The 25,883-nt window shown below is 43.0% G+C and overlaps 1 protein-coding gene across 1 annotated transcript in view; it reads right to left on the minus strand.

Annotated features, from left to right (window-relative positions):
- Positions 1-7,774, minus strand: part of LOC118769743 (ankyrin repeat domain-containing protein 50-like) — a 33,830-nt gene extending 26,056 nt beyond the window's left edge. Inside the window, exons 1-2 of the mRNA XM_036517034.1 lie at positions 7,471-7,774; positions 5,012-6,298 (exon numbers count right to left, since the gene is read on the minus strand). Coding sequence (XP_036372927.1) covers positions 5,012-5,508 — 497 coding nt within the window. The 5' untranslated portion in view covers positions 5,509-6,298; positions 7,471-7,774. The remainder of the gene's footprint in view (positions 1-5,011; positions 6,299-7,470) is intronic.
- Between the last annotated feature and the right edge of the window lie 18,109 nt (positions 7,775-25,883).

The raw sequence follows: 25,883 nt of genomic DNA on the forward strand, positions 1-25,883 counted from the left end.
GGATGTGCAAAATGCAGGGTGCAGAGAAGGGTGCAGGGTGGAAGATACCATCACATAAGAGGAACCAACATTAAAATATTTACAGACGAGACTAAATTACAAGTAATACATAAGATCCATTTAACACTGTGGCATCCACAGAAACTGCTGTCTTGCACCACAGCCAGCCCTGTAGCCCTGCAGCCTTCCTCCTCTTTTAATGTCGGCTGAAAGCTGACCCTGGGACGCCCACAGATGCACACGCGTGCTCCTGGGAGACGTGCCCTGTCAGGACAATGGCTGCTCTTCAGCGTCTCGTGCTTACGCTGAACAAACAGGTCTTTATGTGGGCTTGTGGGGGTGCTCAGTGCTGCCCCTCTGACTCGGCAGACTTCAGCAGGAGAGACTGCAGCACAACATGCTTAATCTCTGAACACACACAGTGCGCACCAACTCACACACCCATAACACACAGTGTACACGGGCGCATACACACACACACACACACTCATCTATACACACAGTGCACAGACGCACATGCACATGCACACAGAGCAGACACACAAAAGCAAAGTACACTCACATGCACACAATATGCATGTGCACACACAAAGTAGGCAAACAGATATGCACACAATCCACCAACAAATGAATAGTGCACAGTATGTGTACATCACAGACGGGCAAATACCCCTCGGACAGCACACACGCGCGCGCACACACACGCACAACCACACAGGAAACAGCCTGCCCAAGAAGCAGTGCAAAGGACCAATCAGCTCCTGCAAGTGGCCTCTTTCCCACCACACCCCCTCAGCAGAATCTTAGCCCCAATCCACCAACAACTCAGCTCTTATTCACCTGGTGAAAGTGCAAAGAGGCGGGCCTTTCGTTTTTTGGGCTCACACCCTGCGCCCCCCCACCCCTACCCCCATGCGCTCTCCTGCGGGCAAGTCGGGCACGCTGTGGTTCTTTGTGTCAAGCCCGTCGCAGCGGCGGCGTCTCCAGAGCGACCTAATCCAGGGTGAATCTTCTGCAGCTGTGTTCCAGATGAAGGCTGTGTGCGACTTTGATCCTCTGTGTACATCCCCTCGGCCACGCCTCCGTAATGGCCCCCGCAAACAACTGCTGCCTGCAGGGGGTTGTGGGTAAAAAAGCCCACACACTTCATTCCTTTCTCTTAGCTGCTGTTAAAGGGCACGGCTCGGAGGGAACGCAATGCCCCTCAGACACCTTTCAGCAAACAAATAAATAAACTAACAAAACAAAAACACTCTCTTCAGTCTTGCCACAATGTTCTTTGTCCTTTTAGTGGCTTGCAGTGACAAATTAACATGTTCCAATTTCTTCATCCATATTATGAGCTTGGCATTCACAGAAATTCACACAAAAAAAAGTGTTAAATGCCGAATGGCACAGCCTACAAGGGGTTCAAAACCAGCCATGTTGTGGACGGGGGTGTTAGAAGCAGTGGTGGACTCCTGGGTTCAACGCTCTCAGGCAGCCAGTGATTTGTCAAGTGACTGCGAGTTGCAAGGATGACATCAGTGGAGTAGTACCTATCCTCCAATGAGCACCCACTCTACCGAGTGACTTGCAGTGTGAAGAACAGCTGTTGGTGGCATGCAAGTACATTTGAGGATTGCATTCGTGTCACCTCGGCCTGTCTGTGCCAGTACAGGTTGTCACAGGGAGACGAGCCTTACGTACAACTGACAATTCCAAAACAGGATTACATAAAGCATTTTAAAAAAGAGAAAAAAAACTACATTCCGAATTGCCTTTCCATATGTTAAGGTCCAATTTTCACTCTTAAACACTGCTTTCAGAATGAATACAAACCTTAGGGAAGGATACGTGTTGAAATAATGAATAGTTGTTAGGGTGAATACTTCGCAGGAAAAGAAACTGTTACCGTTGTTAATCTGAAAGATAAGGCCGAACACCAATAATAATGTGCTCTCTCCTCAAAATTCCCAGCGACCGCCTGGCGTGTGATGGCTCCAGAATCAGCCAGTGCCTCCCGCATGCTGTGCGCCCGCCTGAACTGGGCCGTGCCCCCATGCGGGGGAGCATGCTTGTCCCACGAGGCGAGAACATGCTCACTTACAGGGGAGCTGCCGTTTGAGTGCTTCACGCGCCTAAGGCATGACCTTCAAGGTAAATTAATTCCACCCGTTAGCGCTGTAGCCAAAACATCTTTGGGTGGACCCAAGGAGCTTCATAGCCATCAGCACGCTTTCTGACAAAGCTTCAAAGTATGCCCACTCAGCAATTAAAGCCTGGGTCTGTATATGCAATCTAATAATGCAGATGTAATCCCGCTAATGCCGAGAAAAGGCACATTTGATAGGGGAGGGGTGGAACGGTTACAGCAAAATGTGTACCAAAAGTACCTAAAGCGAATTGTTGATCCCTGCTTAATGGCCTGACAATGCTGGATATGCTGGAAGACAAACACTGCTACAGTTCAGGTGTTCAAATCGCTGTACTTGCCCAGACTAACATAGCTGACTCCCTCACCAACTTTAACAATGTTGTAATCCAGATGAGGTGAGACGTGCTTCCACAGGGATACTGACATGAGAGCAGCTCCTCATTAAACATGAATCATAATCTGTGTTTAAATATTACTTGCTTGACAAACAACCCATGTCCACGGCAACTTGGCAACCAGTGGCCATGTTCACATATTGTCTACCTGCAAAAGCGATTCAGATTAAGACCCTTTATCATGGATACAACTGTACCCTGACATGGGATCTGAACGGTGACCCGCTAGTTACAAGCAAAGATGCTTAACTACAGTGTCACAGAATGGTTCTCCCTTTTTTATCAGGACCAGATTAGACAGACCAAATCTGTTCTCCAAAACAGAAACATGAAAATTACCAACACACTTAAACCGACTTCAACTGGTTCCCCAATGGCAGAGGTGGTTCCACATTTCTGATGATTCTCTGATGATGACAAACTGCTAGTTGCAGAAACTCATATTTGTGGACGTGACTGCCTGTGAAGCCAGCCTTCTCCCTTTGCACCTGTAATGGTGCAGCCTGTAGCTTCGAACCAAAATCTGTGAAACTGTGTTGTCTAGGGAATAAATTAAGATAGCTGACCCACCTGTGAGCTAAGGCTAAAGGAATGCAAAAAAGTAGGTATGTGAGAAACTAAGGTGTGTGAAACACAGTGTTGCTAAGTTAGTGCTTACCCCCATCCTCAAGGACCAGCTCACTCTCTCAACACCGTCAGCCACCAGCTCACGCCACCACTGACATGCGTTCAGGTTTTTAAAAACCAAAATCAAAAAGCAGGGTCCCTGTAGTCCAGCTGCAATCCTAACAGCCCCTCACTGATTCCACTCTCAGATAAAGCAGACCATGGAGTAAACCATGTGTGCTGTCAATCGATTGGCCTTGTTTTGGCTACCTGCAAATTCCAAGGTCGACTCTCACAGGGGACGAGACCTTGGTGTGGTTGGAGCCTTGTTATTCCTACATTCCAAATTCAATGGCACCTTGCAGACAGCCTGGCAGGATTGCCAGCACTTGTACATTCTTGACAGCTGACATTAGCAAAGATGACTTGAACACTGTAGTCCTAATAATGACTGCACACTCTTGGAAAGCAGCACAAAGTGCATTTGCTTTACCCCCCAGCCCACGCTCACTAACACTAATGTTTCAGTGATGGCTAGACTTCCGGCTGCTCTGTAACAGATGACCGTTGATACTCAAAGCACCCGCCTCAGAGCATAACCATGTGCGAAAGCAAATGTTTTCGTTTGGCAAACGGGCGGGATCTCTGTCTACTCCTCAAATTTACACTGGCCTGGCTGAGGGCAGATATGGTCTGGACACAAGAGAACGCATTTATGTTTGTACCCGTTAAACCATTAAACACACCATCGGTCCAGCATGTCTTCCTCCATGCACAGTCAAAAAGGTTGATGGCCGTACAGTTCTAAGAAGTCCAAACAAAATGTGTTGCATGTTGCTATTCGCTTCCCTGCTTTATTTTGACTGGCTGTTAGATCAGCCAAACCCCGCCCGCTCCCCCCCACGCCAACACCCAGGGGCCCCACTCATTTGAGAAGCATTCAAATCCTCGATGGCCTTGGTCCCGCTGTTTCTAAAGATTTACCTAACTGAACGTTTGACCTACTTTCCCTGTGTACAACCACGACAGATGGACAGGCACTGAGACATTTGTTTTTTCGGGCCCTGCATTCCACACTCCACAGACCGATCAAAGCCCAAACAAGTTACGCCAGTTCCTAGAACAAACACTGGTGCTGCTAAAGTAGGTTAAATCCTTTTAAAGGCCACCAAGGGCTCGCTCTGGAAAAAAATTAAACTGAGGAAAAGAATGTTTTGTTGGAAAGAATTCATGAATCAGCCTTTTAAGGGAAATCTAGGTGACCAAACACTTCTAGGATTCCCTAGAAAGATTCCCTTGTTTCTTTCCAAGAATTTCTTTTACATAATTTCAGTCTTCTCAAAATAAATCATATAATGCACACTTAAATAACAACAGCAGGGTGATCTGTTGATAATTTGTCAGAGAACTGCCCTAGATGCCCCACTTCATTGCATCTGTGTTTGAGTGAAGAGTCATAGTCTTGATCATATTACATACAAGGCCATGGGTCTGTTCATCAAGCCTGTCACACATGGAGCTGACTTAATGAGGACCATCTGGGTGCTTCTTCAACAAATGGACCTCTTCCTAACCAGGACATCCAAGGGCCAATCCTTAGCCTGCAGACCAAAGTTCACAGTCTAACAGTCAGACGCATAACTAGAGTGAATTCAGGGGCAGGTTGACACAAACCATGCTGGGTTGATTCAAACCAAGTTACGTACTGACAGGAGGGGAGAGGGGTAGTATGGAAAACAGCAATGGCTACACAGTGTGGAAGTTCCATCACCCAGAGAAAAGGACAAATATACACAGTGACTCACATCATAAAAATCAGAGGGGATGACCCCTGAGCAGATGTGGGCGGATGGGGGGGCGTGTAGAGACGTACCTTTTGAAGGCCTCAGCGGGGTTCCTTTCGCACTCCCCTGGCTGCAAGGCGCTCTGCACGGCGGGGTCCCGAACTCTCTCCTCGTATCCCGGGACCAGCCCGCTGCGGCAGATCTGGGCCACCAGCCCCCGAATGAAGCCACTGACGCAGAGGGTGTCCGAGTCTTCAGCCCGGCAGAAGTGGAAGGCCAGGCCCTGCCGGTGCAGGCCCCGGTGCGACCCCTGGGGGGAGCTGGGCCACAGCAGCTCTGTGCAGAGGGCCGTCTTCCCACTCCCTGGACCCCCCACCAGAAGCACCCCCCAAGCCGCCCCCTTCCCCGACGGGGGTGCTGACCCTCCCGCCCCAGGACCGACGGTACCAGCTGTGCCCTGCTTGCTCGGGGTGACAGACGCCCCGAGCAGGGTGCTAGCCTTCTCCTGCAGGCAGTGCTGGAGCTTGTGGAAGACCCACTCCCTGCAGTAAAAGCGCTTCCCCTGCAGCAGACTGGTTTGCGCCATGGCGAAGACCTGCCTTTCCAGCGATGTGGCTCATGCGCTTCTCTTCATCCTCGTGCTAGGGTGGTGCTGCTCTGGTTTCACTCCTGCATCCCGAGCTGCTCACGGTATCTCCATGGGTACGCTCAATTCAAGCTTGACTGTTGCCGGTTTCGTCCACTGTGCGTTGCTTTAGATCTTAGTTCATCCCAGTGCGCGGAGTTACTGGGTCCCTCTTAGTGAATGGTGTAAGGCTATTAAAGCGCATCGCCGTTTCTTGGACGTGGCGGTGTCGCCTTATTGGCAGAGTACTCACAAACAAAGCTTATTCCAACACTTTGCTCAGTTTTTATGGCTTCCGCAGTTCCACGGCTTTCCCATATCACACTGGCGGTGCTCTGAAAGTTAAACGTTATTCCAGGCAGGATTCAGCGTTTACATGACACAGTGAACATCTGGACACGTTGTCATGTCGATTCTACCGCCCAGTGCCAAAACATTTAAGCAGTCGGCTAAACGTTCAAATTCGATTCAATCCTGCCTTGCGAGTCCGTATTTATTAGATCTGCAAGTATGGCACAGCTGCAGGCAAAGCAGAAAACGGGAATACTGTCTTCATTATGGCTTAGAAAACGTGATACGGGGCGCCTTAAATGGTTTAGTGTATGAAATTCCGGCCAACGCGTCGGCGACTCTCCCCACGCTGACATCTGAGTAAACGCTGTTTCACTCTCCTCCGTGCTGCTCTGTCTGTCATGCTCATATTTCTAAGACGAACTCGTCGACTCGACCGCGGCCAGAGAAATCCACTTCACTGCAAAAAACAAAGTCACTGTCAGATGTAGGCTAGAAGTGAACTGCCGGCTGATGCTCAACCGGCTAGCTCGATGAATCAGGATTGCAAACAAAAAGCTGTGGCTATCTGGCTAGTGTAGCGCCCGACACACAGCGCACAGTTTAGCAAGTAATCAAATTGGATCTGACATCCGCTACCTTCAGCTTCTTGTTCATTCATCACATGCGGCGAGAGATTTCTTGGCTGGGTTTCACCCCCTTTCTCTCCACACTGATCTCGCTTCCTTCCTACAGGGCTTTAAATCGCAAAGGCTGCACATCCGTCCTGCACGGCCAAACTAACGCTACAAAAGGGAGCCCCTACCACCGCCTACGTAGCCTGTAACTAGAGTATCAAGCTAGCTAACGAGCAGGCTTGTCTTTTATTTGCTAGCTTGCAATAATAGCGGTAATAAATGGATGCTGAAGCTGACAGTGTGGTGGTCAATTACAGCTATATCTAGGAAACGTTCACTCAGTGAACTCGTTTTTAACGAACTGGCTAGGTAAAGGTGTATTCTTCTGCTACGCCAAGTTAGCTGACTAATGCAGTCAAGTTGCATGAACTAACTAGCCAGCTAACAGTCTTCCCAAAAACTCACCCGAGCTAAATGCAAATGGTCTAACGCGATAGCCGCTGCAAATGTGCTGACTAGCTATACTGAATATTGAAATCACTATGTCATAATAAATGTTATAGCTGCCCTGCTGGAAATAAACATTCGTAAATGCCACTCAGCTAACTAACATTATCCGACTAATTTGCATCACAAAGTGAAGGCGTTGCACATAGCTTGCTTACTAAAATGCAATTTGTAATTGCACTACCTTGCTTGCACACGACAATGAAATATTTTGACATTTACTCTGTAATCTGTACAGGCAGCGACCTCACCCATTTTATATTTATGTACTTGGATAACATTTCACTAATACCTCTTATGGGCTTTCTTAGCTATCCTAGCTAGCTAGTTTTAAGAGCAAATTCGCAAAAAATATAGTCTCATGTTTTCGGGTGCATTGCACTAATCATTACTCTCGTCAAATACTCACTAGCCCTTTGTGTGGGTGTGTGTGCGTGCGTGTGTACAGCAAGCTCGTTAAGTGTTTTCCTGCACTTTCTGGATAAAATATTTAGCAAACCGTTCTCACCTCTCGCACCGTGGCTGATCTCCCCTTTTTTTCTTGTGCATGGTCTATTAATGTGGAGTGAAGTAAATAGCTAGCAGGCTGGCTCGTCTTTCGTTTGATCCAGCAGCCCGGTCTGCATGTGCTTTGTCTCCCTTCATTCCACTGTTTTTTCCCTTGTCAAAGGAAGCGATACCGTTCTTTGCTCCGCAGTTCCAGATGCAGCCACGATTTCTCCGTTTTAGTCCGTCTGCTCGCCTCTTCCCCCCTCGTTTCTCATACCGCCGGAGCTCCTCCTGCCAGCCGACGCAGCCCCGCACTAAGCGAGTTCTCCTCCTTCAAACATTCAAAGCAAAGCAGTTCCCTGCATACAGAACACACGCAGAACAGACGCCTGGTACTCTGGGAGTTGAAGTTTTCCACAAATATGCCTTCATATTTTTCACGTTCGGAGGAATATTTTCCATATTCACAGAATTCTTTCTTTTTCAAATATGCTTAAAAGAATCTAAAGCATTTTCAATTAACAACAAAATATATTATGTGTCAATAGCTAGGCTGCATAATTTAAGTTGAAATTAAGATCTTGAATAGAAATGCCACAAACTGTAATAACAATAAACTGTTAATAATAGTATCCGTATATGTTTCCAGTATGTATGATGTAGGTATGTAGAAGTAATTTTAACTGTAGTCAATTAAAGACAATGTGCTATGTAGGTGATTGTCTGGTATAGTCCAGTGGTGGTACCACCCCCCTTTTTTTGTACTAGCCAGTACTCCACAAAATCATTGTGTGTGTATATATATATATATATATATATATATATATATATATATATATATATATATATATATATATATAAAATAGTCACAGTTTTGCACAGCTGATAGATGCACAGTGAGCCACATACTGTAGAATCATTTTATAAAAAATTGTTGTCTTGTTGTCTGAGTTGCTCACAGGCATTAGCAAGACAAGTACAGTGCATTACACATCTTTATAAGCAGACAGGCCAAAATCCTTATTCCAAAGAACTTAGTTAAATACAGTATACGCTACATCATCTATTTCTACCATATGACTGCATAGTGATTATACAATAAATCCAAATCAGCTCAACCCTAAGGATATGTCAGCTGTGTGTGTGTGTGTGTGTGTGTGTGTGTGTGTGTGTGTGTGTGTGTATGTGTTGTGCACGGTTCCTTGAGAACCCATTAAAATGTCAAGAGAAGAAAGCATTTTGACCTGAAAGGAGGAGGAAGTGACTCTTTGCTGTTAAGTAGTAGCACTTACTTGCACATCCATTGAGTTTAGCCTCTTCCTGGCCCCATTTCTGAGTGCCCCCCCCACCACTCATCCCCCTCCCCCGGGCCCTCTACTTCCCCGACTCACTGCAGTGTATAATGACTTTTGAGGCTCATTATCAATGGTTAGAGGTCATATCCTGCTTCCAATTAAGTTGTGTGTAAACTTAGGGTTTTTACATTATTTTCCCTAAACGGTTTGGACAGCAGGAAGAACAGCAATGTGACTAAAGGGAAAATTCAGATTTAGGACAGTGGAATACGGATTACATCATTTAAGGAGGATCATAAACCACTGATTTTCATTTTGAGCATAATCAGCAATTTCCTGGAAATACAGAAATCAAAAAATAATATTGTATGCGTTGTCTGTTGACTAGCACGTAAAACGTTCCATATCCCAGGTCTGCATTGACATTAGCATTAAAAAGGTATTATTATTGACCTGAATGTCAGGATGTGTTATACATGTCGTATGTAACCGAGACCAGAATTATGCACACAGAAAATATTAGAACAGAAAAAAAGGAAATTCTGCACCACAATCTCAACTGTTATTAAGGGTTTTTTCCCCAATCAAAGAATAAATCAATCCCTTTTGTTAATAATGTAATTTTGTCATATATCAGGTTTGAAATACCCCATGCGAATGTCAAATAAAACTAGAATAATTCCCTTTCAAAAGATAAATAATTGAGACTATTCATAGGATCCTCACAGGATATGCAAATGTATTCTCCACAACCAGGGCCCAGAGTTTAAAACCACAATACAACAGGTGAACATTATGAAAGCACTTTGGAATGCAAAAGTATTTAGAGCAGGTTCTAGGTACTTCTGAAAAACTGGGTATAAAATAAAATAGAATACAATGGAATTTTAAAGTAGCCATGTATAATCCTTATATATTTGGGACTATATATTTCTGTATACTTTACTGTGGGTTTATGTGACATTTACATGTTGTGATCTAAACACGGGCAAAATCAATTGTCAAGGCAAGGTTTGCCCATCAGCAAAAGTAGAACGAAAATACCTACTTATATTTCCACTTTGCCCATTTGTAATGATGAAAAATACAACTTCATGGGGAGTGCACTAAACCCAGTGTGTGTTTCACATTTAAATTCAGTTTGCCCAGTGCTCAGTTTGGTATTGATCTGTATCTCCATTAGAGAATGGGACTGTAATGTCTTCCTTGGCAGTCCTTAAGCCTAATAAATCTTTAATGTAAACTGGCTGCTCATCATTGCTAGGTGACCACACTCACATCTGATGAGTCTGATTGATGTAAGGCCTTTTTCTCACTTTAAATATTAGACCGGCCGAGGGGAGTGTGCCTTTTGCCAGCTGTAAATAGAGCGCTGTCTCTTTGAAAAATCTCATATCAGCTGTTCAAATATGAGAATTTTGCCTTTTTGACACACTAAAAACATCATATAAAAGCAGAAATAGACGACACAGGAAAGGATAGGCTAGTAAGGTTGTTGTGTTTTGTTTATTATTGCAAGGCAGCTTCATGGCAACAAATTTGGTGCCTTGCACTTCATGGCCAAAAGGGCAAAGACACAACATCATAGACCAAAAATGTGCTTAAATTTATTCGGACTGAAATATTATATTCAAGTATAAATAATTTTCGTTAAATCATTAACAATATATGAAGATTCATTAAATTGTAACTACAACATTTATTATATAAACTATATTGAGAATATGATCCAAATAATTCATCACAGACCACACTATCATCAAACGTGTTTGTGTGTGTTCTTTTTTGTTTAAGTCAAAGTATGTATAACGAAACAATGATGTATTTCCTGTATTTTTTATGATATTTATCATCACCGATTTGTTAGGCAGACACATCCCCAATCCTTAGTCGTAATGACTTAAAGACCTTTACACATTGTCCATTTTTGCAGCTGGACAACTCTGGAACCTACTGCAAGCTACTTTACCACTGCTGTCTTGTAGTTGTCATGAGAACACTAGGAGAGATAAACACATTTATTGTGATGATTTTTCGTGCTGTCGCACCAGTCTAGTTAGCAGTTTGCTGCGGTACATTTGTTTAATTACAAACCGTTAGAATCGCAGTAGGCATCGCAACACGCACGAATCTGGTACCTTTGCTGCTTCCTACGGTTGCCATTAACATTCCTGGAGCATTCCTGTTTTTAAAATTAGCCAAGGCTCTTCGTCCGGGCTCGCTTCGGGTTTCCTTTGGGGCCGTGCCCATTTCGAGTGGGTGCTAAAGCGGCACACCGCCAGCACCGCTCAACGCTGCCCCGCCGAGCAAATCAAGCAAATCTGGATAATCGCCGCATTTTTCTCCTCTTTTTTGCTGGCTAAATACCGGCTGGCAAAATCTCAGCCCATGAAACCCGACGGAGTTTAGGAATCACTGGGAGGCGCGGTCATTAACAGGGCATTGTGGAAATGCAAAATTGCCACAGGGCCCTTTTTGGAAATCATTGTGTGTTACATTATGTGAAGTTACAGGTAGTGTTAGTGGCAACACACGTGGAGAATGTGCGCATGTGTTACATGCATTTGGATGTCAGAACTTTTACTCTGGTGCTCCAATATGAATTGATTTCAGTGTGGCTGTTAATTCCCTCTTTGCCTCTGTGTAATAATACAAACAGTCCAGGGAGAAAGCTCAGGTAACAGCAATTTATCACTGTATTATTTTGACTATTTCTATCACTTCTTTTTGACTATTGCTATCACTTCATCTTGAGCAGTCGTGGCAGAAAAAAATCCAGAAAATGTTCCCAAAAGCTCAGGGTGCGGGTTGTCATTTTCTCAAAGTATCATGTGATCCCATTTCTACTACCAAAGATCAGTTATCTCGATGCCTCTTGTGCTTTACTATACATTTGGTTTCTTAGATGGGCCCAGCATGGCTTCCAGTTGTCTTTTACAAAGTAGGTTACGAATGCAGGCAGCGGGCATCTGTAGAACAGTTTGGCTGAGCCCCTAAGGACCCGAGATTCTGGGTCAGTGGGTCACTAGTGGTAATGTGTGCTGTATTGATATGGTCCCTCTTTGGCATGCACAAATATAAAGAGTGTTCACAATGATGTCCATCAAAAACCAGTGGAGAGAGGGAAGTCATTGCAATGAAATAAAGTAGCTGCTGGGGCAAACCCACTGCACTGTTCCTTATGGACTTCTCTGTTACACCACAAAGGCTGAAAATATGGATTTTCCATACGGCAACAATGTCTGAGCCATTCACCACAGGGAAATGGATTTATTACAAGACAAGTTGGAGCATACAGGAAAGTGAATTACAGTGTGTTTCAAAAGTCAAATATAATGCACTTGAAAAAAGGACTACATGGCAAATTAGTATGACAAAATACCAAGCTGATGTCACACATGATGCAGATCTAAAATGCTTGCACCATGAAATTATGGAAATATGGGACCCGAACTATGATGTGAAGAGCAGTGATTTGCAGTCTTATATTCATGAATATATACTAACTTCATAGCCCAAAACTGCAGCAGCAGTCAGTTGTAAAGACTCAGGATTTCATGACCAGTAGGCTGGGCGTTCAGATCGTGGGTAGGCTCTTGCTGTTGTGCACTTGCTCAGGTTACTTAACCTATCAAGGACATCTGCTAAGTAACTAAATAATAATAATTGGCCTATTTGCGTATGTTAATTTTTACAGAGCTCTCGCTTTGTTTGGTATCTGCTAAAGACAGTAATTGACCCAATGAGAAATACAGATTGTTCATTGACTCAGTGAAGCTTACTTAATTGATGGATATACAGTCTAAATAAATTACAGCATTGTGTCCTCAGCGCAGTTTAACTGTGGAGCGCTCCTTCCTTAAGGTATGTCACACTGACCTTTATTATTACTTGCACAATGTCATGTGTTTGTTGGTGACAGCAGTTGATGACAATGTTGGGAAAGGAACAACAAAATTTTAGACATTTAATTTGTAACTAAACCTTGAGCACAAACCACAATGTCACAGGATTGAATCCAGGCCTGGGTCTCATAGCGTTGGGAAACTCCCTTTCGGCATTGAGTGGCAGGCAAAGGTGATCACATCATATTCACAGGCCTCACATTTTCACACGGTGAATCCAGGCCAATTCATCATCAGTCAACAGCAAATTAATGTACATGCTGCCAATGTGAATTCCACAAGCAATATCTCTTTTTTTTCTTCTTTTTTTCTTAATCGGAAAGGAACCCGAGCATACAGGTGATGCATGCAAAATGACACCTTTAATGAAAGTTCAGTTAATCTCTTGGCTCTCGGCAGCTTTCCTGTCCCCTTTCCCAACTGAGAATGCTGCATCTCTTTTTGTGCAAACAGCATCTGAAGTCCAATTGCCAATCAGCTGTCCAAGCAGCAGGTATGCCCACGAACAAAGGCCTAGCTGGAGAGCTGAGCCCTTGATGACTAAAACGTGATTCTCCTCTAAATGCTAACCATCATAAAAGGAACACAGGCGGCAGGTTGTCATAGATTTATAGAAGGCAATCACAGAGGGTTTTTTTCTGCTTATTTGCTGAAATAACTTAGAGATACAGATAGGTTATTATGGATAGCAATACTGACTTACATAAAAGACACCATGGAGAAGAAAATGTTTGAAAATGAAAGCTCTGTTTAATGACTGCAGTGTAATTACAAAGGCTCAGATCCAAAGTCTATACAGAAGTATGTCAGCGTACTAGAGAGGGAATTCAACCTCTCAGTCTGGGCTCTTTCCCTCACTTTGACTTAGAAAAGTGTGCAAGTGTTTCGTATTTCCTTGTTCACATCATTCCTCTTCCTCAGCTCTGACATACAGTGTTTCTACTGTATGAAATTTGATTTATGACAATTCCTATGCTGGCAGCGTTGTGTCAAAAACTGGACCGATTTCTTGCATGACACAATAAAACAGCTTATGTCACATCTGTCACAAAACGAGTACAATGTGCTTTTGAGGTTAAACTCAGTTTGTTCGCTTGTGTAATGCTGTCATCTGAATTGTAAATACATGAGAAAAGGTCATTTTTCATGCCTTGTTTGTATTTTAGATAAACATGAATAATTTATGAGACAACAAAGTTTTGGTCAATAAAGGGATATATGGCCTTTTTGAGTTTAACTTTGTCATCTGAAAATGTTGGAAAATAACTTCATATTTTCATTTTAAATGAAAACTGTTAGATTTTGTATTTTGGCAGCCATTTTATCACCTGTGAATAGTGTGCTGCTATTTGTGTTTTACTCTCAGCATCATTGACCTATCCATAGGCTATGCCTGATCTCATTCATCACAGACCATCTGCACCGTTAGCTATTTTTCAATGGAACCCCGAGTAGACTAGAAATCACTGGTTCTCCTTGAAATATTCATGCCTCTTCAGCTCAACAGCATGTCCCACAGTAAGTATAAACCCACATATCTGATACATTGGAGAGAGAAAGAGAGAGAGACAGAGACAAAGGAAGAGTGAAGGTGGCAGTCTAGTGCTGTGGAAATGGAACCTAATGGTTTGGGTCCTTTTATTTATTTATCTATTTGGCAAGTGTTCTTCTCCACAGAGAGAAAGATGGTTTAATCTTCATTGCTTAATCAAATATCCAGCTGTGTAAATGTACACTGTGCTAGTCATCCTGGAAATTTTAACGCATCAGATTCAATCTAGACTGGAAGGTGCTTTCCCCTGTGAAAGGTTAATATGCCTAGATATTTTCCTAGCTGGAATGATGATATTATATTGATATACATGTAAACTTTTTGATTATATTATATTTTAAATTTGTTAACCTTTGAAGGGGAAAGCGGATTCAGGTATGAAACACAGAAATATATTTACATGCTGTGGCCCTAATAATATATTTACATTTATTCATTTGGCAGACGCTTTTATCCAAAGCAACTTACATAGGTTACAGTTCTTTACAATGTTATCCATTTATACAGCTGGATATTTACTAAGGCAACTGTGGGTTAAGTACCTTGCCCAAGGGTACAGTAGCAGTGTCCCAGCGGGGATCGAACTGGCAACCTTTCGGTTACAAGTCCTGCTCCTTAACCACTATGCAGTGTAGCATAGTGGTTCTCTCTCTCTCTATATATATATATATATATATATATAGAACCACTCTATGCTTTATAAAGATTAAAATGCTTTGGACTTCTGTGAGTTGACCAAGTTTACTTCAGTAAGAAACTGAACAGAGGGAGATAATATATATATATATATATATATATATATATATATATATATATATATGTCTGTCTAATTATCTCCCTCTGTTCAGTTTCTTACTGAAGTAAACTTGGTCAACTCACAGAAGTCCAAAGCATTTTAATCTTTATAAAGCATAGATTATTCAAGCTGCGCAAAGTGCACTGTATTTTAACAAATGCTTTTATGAGGGTTGATGAAGGCTCTAAAATGCATTCATAATGCATGGCCAATATTTGTTAGTAAATACATCAATAAATAATTATGCCTAAAATAACAGAAATGCCTGTTGTCGTAGGAATTCCAGCAGATAATTGATTTGTATTCAGTGTAAAACAATGTAAGCTTAAATAATTGATTAACAGTTGTTACTGGGCCGTGTGGCTCCAGACAATGTGAGGGATTTATTGTGTCTGCTACTCCATTTTTAAAGGAAGCTTCTCCCATGAAACAACTTCAGTTTTTTTCTCAATATTACCCTTACGTAACAGTGTTATCCACACTTCGTTGAAACCGATGTAATTAGACTGCATTTTTATATTCTGTTATCAAAACTGTGGTTCAGAGGAGATGGGTTTTTACTTCAGTGACACAAAAGAGATGTTTCTCAACATTCTGCTGGACCATTGTTAACCGAGACTACGGTCCCGGACTGTGACACTGAAGTCGAACAAACAGGAAGTGAGAACAAAAGGTAAGGAACAATGCCGATGCATTGTGGAGGTATGGGTGTATTGTCATTCTCTCCTTTCACAGCGACGAAGGATCTCTTCCATCGACACACACCCTCGCTCCCTTGTGAAGCGCAAGGCAAATGTTGTTTGAGACAGGCTGCGGGTCTGAGCAGCAGGCCCAGGAATTCTGTCGTCCCGCACTTCAAGCACTGTGGAGGATTTTCCCATGGTTCCTTTGCATAGAAGGCAACCCCTGAGGGATGACCTAAAAACAGAGGAAGCGAAGAACAGGAAACGAGTAGAAAGTCTTTCCTCATACACACTACAGAAGTCAGAGCCATTGGCTCCACATCTTCTGTGTCCCTTCACAGTGATAAGTCCTGTGTGAAGGGTTCAAGTCTGAGCTCTATTATTAGCCAACAGTGACCAGGAGTCCACAGCGGCATGACACAATTGGCCCCATTCTGCTGCAATGGAGGTGGGGGGGGGTTGAGGATTTTGACCACCCAGGTTCATTGTCTCACCATCCTGGCTCACTAAGCACTTGAGTCGCTCAGATGATGTCAGGGAAATCCACCTATCTTCCGTTTGGCATTTGCTCCTCTGGTGTACTTTTACTTCTGGCTGGAAATGAGCAGAATTAGGTTAAGGTTATGCTCCCTTTGACAGCACTTACTGCCATTATGACAATATTTCCCACCATGGCACTACATTTAACGGATGGTGCTAATGATTCAGTATGTGTGCAGTTAACTGCCTAACTGTATTATAAGTTGCTCCTGATAAGGGTGACTGCCAAAGGAAGAAATGTAAATATAAAACATAGCATTTCAGTCAAGCTGGACTTTGTCACCTTAATCATGTTAAGACACAGGCCTCATACTGATTGACTAAAGGCTTTAGAATGGGTGGGCAGACCCATTCTAGGCAGTAGTGAAGACTGACTGTGCTATCAGAACCACACTTTAATTAAACAGCAGTGACGGAATTCTCACAGCACACTGGCCTTCCACGCTCTTTAACATGAGGCTAAATGGACCAATCTGCTGTCCTTTTAGTTTTCTGAAGTTGGGTATTGTCAAGGAAGACAGACTAGGCCTGGTCACAAGTGATGTATTACAACAGTCTTGAATAAAGTCAACATTAACAAACATGCTGCATTAATGTCTATTCAGGAGCTAGAGGAGGAGTTCAAACACAGGCTCTGTGCAGAAAGGCAAGGACATGATGGGATCCAGAAACTTCAAGAAAAAAGACAGTTTAAGGTTCCACAAGCCATAGCCATCAGCCATAAATGGATTGCAAATAGCAGGTTGTGTTTGAGGAACAGCAGAGCAGCAAGCTGACAAAAAAATCCATTTAAATTTGATGGTCATCTCTCAGCAGGGTGCCCTTTTGATTTAGCGACAACTTCCTGTGAATGTTGGCCGAGTCAGTGAGTGAAATGCTTCTCCTCACGTTGGTCTGTCCTGAGGCTGTTGGACCTTTTGCATTCTCCAGTTAACCTCTTTCCACTGGACAGCAGTTTCTGGCCGCGCATATTACAGGGCCGAAGGTCACATCGCTGAGAGCGAATCTAATTTTCCGGTGCCTACACACTCCAGCTTTTAAGTAAACAAACAGAACAATTACTGCGTCAAATAATGATTCACGCGTTGGACTTCTTTCATCCGCCATTCTTCTGTGAAAATTTCAGCAGATTCCAGAGGTATAAAATCCTTTGAACAAAATCTTATCCAGCAGCTCAGTTTTACCTCATGCATTCTTCATCCACGCTGCCAAACTGGTTTTGCTTTTTCATTTCAGATGCAGAATTAAGGCAGCTGAGGTCAAGACAGTGACAAATTGAACTATGCATAATCAAATGTTCCCTCTATTATAACTTATTCAACTGGAGTCCCCCTGTCTCTCTATGCCTGTTAATCACCATTCTCAGGTGTTCAATAGTATGATTTAATAATGAATCAGCTTAGATGTGGTACATTAAATTGAAGTATCATTAGTAGAGTACACACATAAAAGCCTGCTGCTCAATTAAAAAGCTTCCTCTACTAGAGAATGATTACAAATACTTGAGATATAGGTGCTGGTAGGTTACAAAGTATTTCAGGCTGCGGATTGAGTTGCACTGATTGGATCACACGGTTGTGATTGTTTTGACAGTAAACATACTAAATTAATCTAAGGCTGAGATTCACAAAACCTTGACATTGGCATAATTAAAACAGGGGCATAGCTCTCAAAAACTGGAAAAAAAGCAAAACACTCACAGTGCAAGGAGCAAGTTCATTAAGTGAAATGTTGCAGGTGCTGATGGGAGATGGAGTTTAAGCCAGCTCTGGACTACTCTGGACAACTTTCATCATCACACAGCACATGCCCTGTGAGCCCCTGGCTTGTCAGAATTTTGATTAATAGTTGGGTCAAATAATCTACACTATCCCACCAAGCAGACATGGGAAACCCCATCTGATAGCAGTAAAATGGGTTTGTTTATGGGCGTTACTACATGTGGTCTACAGAGAGTGATATCATTATATTGCAATGGCCAGTACAGACTCCCAACCTCAACCTGATAAAACATCATGAATTGGAACTCAGAATTAGGGCAAGGCCAAGAAGGCCCTCCTCAGTCGTGAAGCTTACAAATGCATTGAAGAAGGAGAGGAGTACAATGGCACCAGCTTGCAACTAGAAGTTAGTAGTCTTCCACAGCACACTGAAACAGTCATTAAGGCCAAAGGCAGGCATTGATTGATATTATTTTTTATTTAGCTCCCTCTACAGTAGTGCTGCTGTTTCACAGAGCATATGACTAATATAGTCTTGTTGAACACATGGCAGTGCTTATTTAGTGTAATTGCAGTAAATTTAATCAGTCCATAGCACAGCACTCCAGACAGCTGGGGTGGCCATTTGCAAATCTGCTTGAAATGGCATTTTCTTGGTTTCATGAGAAAAAAAATTCATGGGAGGAGCATCAGTTTTCTGTTCCCAAGAAGTTACTGCACTCTTTGTGTTATGGACATTGGTAAAAAGCTGTTGTTTTTTCAGTGTTCTTGTTTAATTACATTACTAGATAAACTTCAAAAACTTAAAACAAATAAGGCAGCAGGCCCTGATGGAATATATCCAAGAGTTCTCAGAGAACTAGCAGAGGTGGTTTACAAGCCTCTGACAGTTATTTTTAAGCAATCCCTTAAAACTGGAGAAATACCAGATGACTGGAAACATGGCAGTGTAGTACCTATCTACAAGAAAGGAGACCGGACTGAACCAGGAAATTATAGGCCTGTCAGCTTAACTTGTATCGCATGCAAAATACTGGAATCCATCATTAGGGATAATTTGGAATTATTCCTGGAACGAAATGGTGTTCTAAATGATAGCCAACACGGTTTTCGCAGAGGGAGGTCATGCTTAACAAACCTCCTGGACTTCTTTGAGGAAGCTACAGCATGTCTGGACTCAAACCAAGCTTATGATATTATCTATTTGGACTTTCAAAAGGCATTTGACAAAGTTCCGCACGGGGGGCTCATATTGAAAATGACATCTGCGGGTTCGAAGTTGGTTGTCTAATAGAAAGCAGACTGTAACTGTGGGATGAATTGTATCAGAGCAGGGTCCTGTAAGAAGTGGAGTCCCGCAGGGATCGGTGTTGGGGCCTTTGCTATTTCTTATATACATAAATGATCTTGATGCAGAGGTTAGAAGTAAAATAGTAAAATTTGCAGATGACACAAAACTAGGGGGTCTAGCCAACAGTATAGAATCAACTAAGGTAATACAGGAAGACCTAAACAGCATCCAAAAGTGGGCAGATACCTGGCAGATGACTTTCAATTTAGATAAATGTAAAGTCTTGCATGTAGGAAATAAGAACCTTAGACAAGACTACTTCATGGGTGGAAAAAAACTAGAATGTGCTCAATTTGAAAAGGACTTGGGAGTAATGGTTGACCCAAGCTTAACAGGATCTAGGCAGTGTGCTGTAGCAGTAAAAAAGGCCAACAGGATGCTGGGATATATAGCCAAAAGTATGGAGTATAAATCTAAAGAGGTTATATTGAAATTATACAATGCCTTAGTCAGACCGCACCTGGAATACTGTGTGCAGTTCTGGGCACCGCACTATAAAAAAGATACCGAAGCTTTAGAAAAGGTTCAAAGAAGGGCAACTAAATTAGTTCCTGGCATGAAATATAAATGCTATGAGGAAAGACTCAAGTTACTTAACCTATTTAGACTAAGAGAGAGGAGGCTTAGGGGTGATTTAATTGAGGTATTTAAATTTATAAAAGGAATCAATAAGGTTAACTATAATAGACTCTTTAGGGTGAGTTCAGTCTGTAAAACAAGAGGACATAAATGGAAACTAGTTAAGAGTAAGTTCCGCACTGATGTAAGGAAATATTATTTTACACAAAGAGTTATCAATACATGGAATAGGTTGCCAGGTCATGTAGTTGAGGCAGAGACCCTTGCTGTGTTCAAGTCTAGACTTGATGCAGTTTTGGATACTCTTTAATTAAGAAATGGCGAGCTTAGTTGGGCCGAATGGCCTGTTCTCGTCATCATATGTTCTTATGTTCTTATGTTCTTATGTACATTTAATTAACATACAAAATTTAACAATTTTACCATTGTCTTAGATGAAATGTGTGAAGCCTTAGCTTGACGCTCTAACGACTCCCCTCGTCCAAACTCACATCAAGAAAATATCCATAGGACCATGTGGTAAAGCTGAACTGTTTACTTTGACACAAGAAATATTTGTTACAGAACAATTGTCTGTTAGCGGGAATAGTCATTGAGAAAGATACCGAGATGTCAAAAACTGTGTGGCTCCAGTCTCTTCTTGCCTGACTCCATACCGATTCTTACCCCAACTCTCCTCGCGAGAGTATCAAAAGGCAATTAAAGGTGCGTGTAGTTATTAGGAAGCCACAATCATAGTCACCTATTCCCAAATATTACAAATGTAACATAAATGAGATCTTATGCATTTTAAATCATTCACACACCTTTTAAGTGCAAGGAATCAAACAATTAACTTATTGCATTACTGTAAATATAAACTGTAAATAAATCAACCTGTAAATACTGTAAATATTCCTTCTAACTCCTTCTAAATCAATGAACCATGTAAATTACTGTTGTTTTACATATGAACTTAAATTATTGCATGCTAATTAGTCAAATATTTATATTTTACATTTTATCAATAAACTGCATTTCGGCTCCTACATTATCCTTCTCATGTTTCTTGTCTTATCCCTTGCCTACTGAAAATGGATGTATTATACAGTGAAGGTATTTTAAAATCTTTTGCACTGTAACAGTCAGGGGGACCTCCTCTGAAAAAGGATGGCGTTAGCCCCAAGTTTCCATGACTGTAGAGCTTAAGATTCAAGATTAAGCCAGACTGCATTCATTAACTCCTCCTTCCACCGCTGAGCAGCATCCAGCAACGTGCCACACCGGCCACGCTAATAATTAAACCCCTGCCGGCCGCTCGAAGTGAAGCCGTAACCACAGACCGCCGCACTGGGGAAGTACATAAAAAGGTATGTAAAGTCGAAGGCCGCAGTTTCGCGCAGCTCGACCACACAAAGCAAGCCTTCTCCCTAGCCCATCATTACCACCCCGGTGGCTTTTAGTTTTAAATATCGGTGCAGCGCATCATGCCCCCCCCCACCCCACCCCACCTCCACCACTAGCAGTCCCCCCCATACAATTATGGCCTAAACAAGGTGCTGCAGCTTTGCCAGGTGTGCGAAATTGTATGTTTCTGGAGAGCGGCGTTCATTCCTGAAATTACAGCCGCAATCAGAGATCTCTCTTATGAAGGAGGGCAAATTGCAGACTGGAATTAATGAGACGCGGGCAGGCCCCGGCTGTCGGTAATTCTTGGAGCAAATTAAAATAACCGTGGGAGGCAGCATGGGGGATGTAGATGTGTCATCTTGGGATAAGTGTATGTGACGGATCTGCCGTAACTGCCAGGTATATCTCCCATGAATCTGCACCGTATACCTGCGGCTGTCAGGTTACGCACCTCAAGACATCACAGGTGTTCTAGCTAAGACTGATCTGATTTCATACAGTAGTGGCGGAGGCCTATTGTTTTTTTTTTTTCAAATTATTGCAGAGAAGGCTCCTGCACCTTCAAATGAGAAGCAGAAGTGTAGATTTGATCTACCCACAATGCACTTGTGGATCCAAAGCAATTGCTGTGCTTTCTTTGTTGCTGTTGTTGTTTATCCCATTTTATTTTCTTTATTGATTGACTGCCTGACACTAGGGCTGCACGACATAGCTGGCACCATATATCAAATAGCTATTTTTAGCAAAATAACAGCTATCCCCGGTATGTGGCGTTAAGTTTCTTCCCGTATTTTTTCCCTTTTTGTCATACCTGACATGGGAGCACACTCCTATATCAGGGGATTTTCACGTGAAATGCTTCCGGGGGAAAAACGCCACTCATATCTATTCAATGTTGATATCACAGCAACAGCACTATGCTGCTTCCATGTGGTAGATAGAAACACATGGCTACAAAGATAAAGAGTGAAAACATATGCTATGTGTTTTTCAAAGCTAGTAGGTAAGTTAACCAACATATAGATACAAGTGAGATTTTTCTGACCTGGAAGCATTTCACTGAACTTTGGGGGTGCATTCCCACATCAGGTATGACTAAAGGGAAAAAATACAGGAAGAAACCAAATGCCACATACCGGGTATAGCTGTTATTGCACTAAAAATAGCTATTCGATATATCACGATGGCTATATCGTGCAGCCCTTCCTGACACATTATATTGTGGAATCTAAAGAAAAGTCAAAATGTATTCATTTAATGTCAGGCACACAGTGACTTGACTTGTGGGTGAGCCTATGACAAAGATCAGATTATATAAAGCCATCTCTTCTTATATTAAAGTGCCCATCAAAGCAATAACAGGGTGCCAAAATAGGTTGTAGATCATTCAGTCCCCTCAGTAAGTGTTTGTGACATCATAGGAATGTACATTTCCTCACAAAACAGGTGCCATGTTAGTGCTGCAAATTTGGTTTGGTTTCTCAGTGAGCACCCCTCTCTTCCCCTGTCCAGACCCTGTCCTTAACCCAGTCAGTGGCCATGGTGTCATTAAGCTTACAAGAGCCAGCCCTTGAGAGTCAGCGCAACAGGCTCAAGAGAAACTTACGCATTACACATCTAACTCAGTGACCTCCTGAATTCACCAGAGAGAGAGAGAGAGATATCTGAGAAAAAAAAGTTCTGGCCTGTGTGCACTTTTACATTTTTTGTGATGGAAGTGAAGCCAAGGGAGTTTCCTCCAATGTTTGTAATATACTCATGCAAAGTTCCTACAATGCCATATGTGTGAACTGCAAGACAGAAGGTATGTTATGAGGAAAGAGTCTATTTTTGAGTGATACTTAAGTTATTCTTATCTGGGGCTTATATAGCAACTTACAAGACTTGTATATATTAATTATTTATCCATTTGTAGATTTATTACAAGAAAGTTACCTTGTGCAAGGGTTACAGCAGAAATACACCAATCTGGGATTTGATCCAGCATCCTGTATACTGATTGTAGGTGCACTCTGCTGTGCCACATTTTTAAAGTTTGCTCCATTATTATCAACTGGGTGAAAAACACCAGGCTAAAAGTTCAGAAAAACTTGCTGTATTGTCGGTTTTGCTCACTTTTTCTGTAAAATGCTTACTCATCGCAAACAGATTTCCTCCGACAGTTTGTTCAATACTGTACTGCCTTTGTGGTTTTTAGATGCGATTTTGAAACGTTTGATGAACTGAGTTTTATTGATGCAGAAGTTTCTTAGAAGGGTCTGACAAGTCTTCCTCCAAAGCACAGCTCTTCCACAGTTTGACACTGCTGTTTTCAGGCTCGGTTCACAGTCTCCAAAGAACCGACATCAAATGTGCAAAATAAAATGAGATGCAGGCTGATGGCCACCCACTTGTCCCAGAGATATTGAGTTATCAGCAAAACCTTGAAAATGTCTCAACACTCTAAAGTACGCTCTAACACGTTACAGCACTGGACATGTTGCGCAACTCATAAATTTCAGATTAATGTCAATACTCCATCTCTGGTCTTCTTCCCACCAGAACCATTACTCGACTGTTTCATTTTTTGTCTGACATTTTTTGAACTGACATCTACTATGCCTTTGATACAATGAATGTATTATGGATGTGTACTGGGTCCAGTTCTACAAGGTCCACAGTGACATTTATGCAGCTTTTGTTCATCCTCCATTATACACTAACAACACATTGTTTCACAGTCATGAGAAGCGAAGGAACATGGTCTTCATCCTTGTACAACGGTGCCAAAGAGCACGTGCCAGAGAAATGGGGCAGAAGAGTCAGAAAAAAAGGGAGGGGTTGATGGTATGGTGCATAAATCGTAAAACAATATTCTGGAATTCAGAGGCAGGAGGAGGGTAATTAACTCTAGCAGAGAGACCGTCTCGTGATGGCGGAGCTGATGGGAAGGCAGAGAAGGGAGACGTGGGTAGTCGCCGGGGAGAGGACGTGCGGCCTGCCTCGAGGGAGGGGGGGAGAGACACCTCGTTAGGTTGGCCATCTGCAGCAACGAGGACCGCACGCCTGCGCGTGACCTAAGCACGCGGTCTTACTTGCTTCTCACATGGGGCTTAATGGGAAGGACAGACAGAAAAAATAAGTAAATAAATAAAACTACATAAAATAAAAGTCGTGCCTGGCTCTCCATCGGGCATCTACCCACACACAGTGCCCTTCAGAACCTATGACAACCCAACTTGGCAGATGACCCAAGTCTCCCGAGCCCGGGCCTTGCGATAACTTATGAACGTACAGCAGAAGTTCAGAGGGGCCGTGCGTCCGCTCCACCCCTATAGCGATCAATACTAGCGTAAAACAGAACCTTTGGCATTTGCTGTCATCTCTTATTTATTTGGCAGGCGGTCTTACCCACAGCGACTCTCAAGGCCGTCGTTGCGAGATGCATGCAGTGCATATTGTACGAGCCGTGAGAACAGGAGGACAGGTACTGAGATAAGCGCACATCGATCTGAGGCACACACACAGAGTGATTAACTTCTAATCCTGTAGGAAATATTTTCTTTCTGATAAGGACACTTTTCCCCCAGAGTCAAGTAACATATGTCCTTAACTTTGACATACATTTGGGTGTTTTTTAACACAGTTTTGTTTCCTGTTAACTTGGTGATTGCTGATCTTTCCAAAGTGTTTGTGTAACGGGTGGTCTCTTACTGCGTTGTGTATTAGATTTAATGTGATGTTACGTGGGTCGGCGAGCGAGCGAGTTTCGAACCGAGGTTCTTACTGCTCGCTGCCAACCCCTTAAAGCCAGCGTCGTTGCCAGTTGAGCTAAAGGCAAATTGCCGTTAGCCTGTCGGCGACAACGCTACTTAACCAGGTCTCAGGGGGAGTGACGTAGCCGCTGCAACCACTCGGCTACCTGCTACCCGCTACCTAAGGCTTTACGCAGGACTCACACGAGCTAATCACTTCAGCTCTGCTACACTCACCCCCCTTTGACCTCCTCTGACTCCTCAGCGACCACTGGCGGCCAAGCTGTGCTTTAGCCAGTGATCCGAGTCACGGCACCAATGTAACGGGTGGTCTCTTACTGCGTTGTGTATTAGATTTAATGTGATGTTACGTGGGTCGGCGAGCGAGCGAGTTTCGAACCGAGGTTCTTACTGCTCGCTGCCAACCCCTTAAAGCCAGCGTCGTTGCCAGTTGAGCTAAAGGCAAATTGCCGTTAGCCTGTCGGCGACAACGCTACTTAACCAGGTCTCAGGGGGAGTGACGTAGCCGCTGCAACCACTCGGCTACCTGCTACCCGCTACCTAAGGCTTTACGCAGGACTCACACGAGCTAATCACTTCAGCTCTGCTACATTTGCAAAGAAAAAAGCTGGCAGCACTCTCATTTAGTTGTCTGCGAAGTGAAGGACAGAATTTGATTGAATCCAGGAATATTTGTATGCTTTTTCTTGTGTTGCAATGCCTGCATCCTCCTTCCCATCTCATTACATTACATTACATTCATTTAGCAGACGCTCTTGTCCAGAGCAATTCCCAGCACAATAGAACATAAGTGTATCCATTATTTTCTCCTCCTGTTTTTCTTCAGTGTTTCAGTTCCTTGACATTCATGTCCTGCAAGCCAGCAG

The sequence above is a fragment of the Megalops cyprinoides genome, chromosome 22, assembly GCF_013368585.1.
Source record: "Megalops cyprinoides isolate fMegCyp1 chromosome 22, fMegCyp1.pri, whole genome shotgun sequence".
Lineage (NCBI taxonomy): Eukaryota > Metazoa > Chordata > Actinopteri > Elopiformes > Megalopidae > Megalops > Megalops cyprinoides.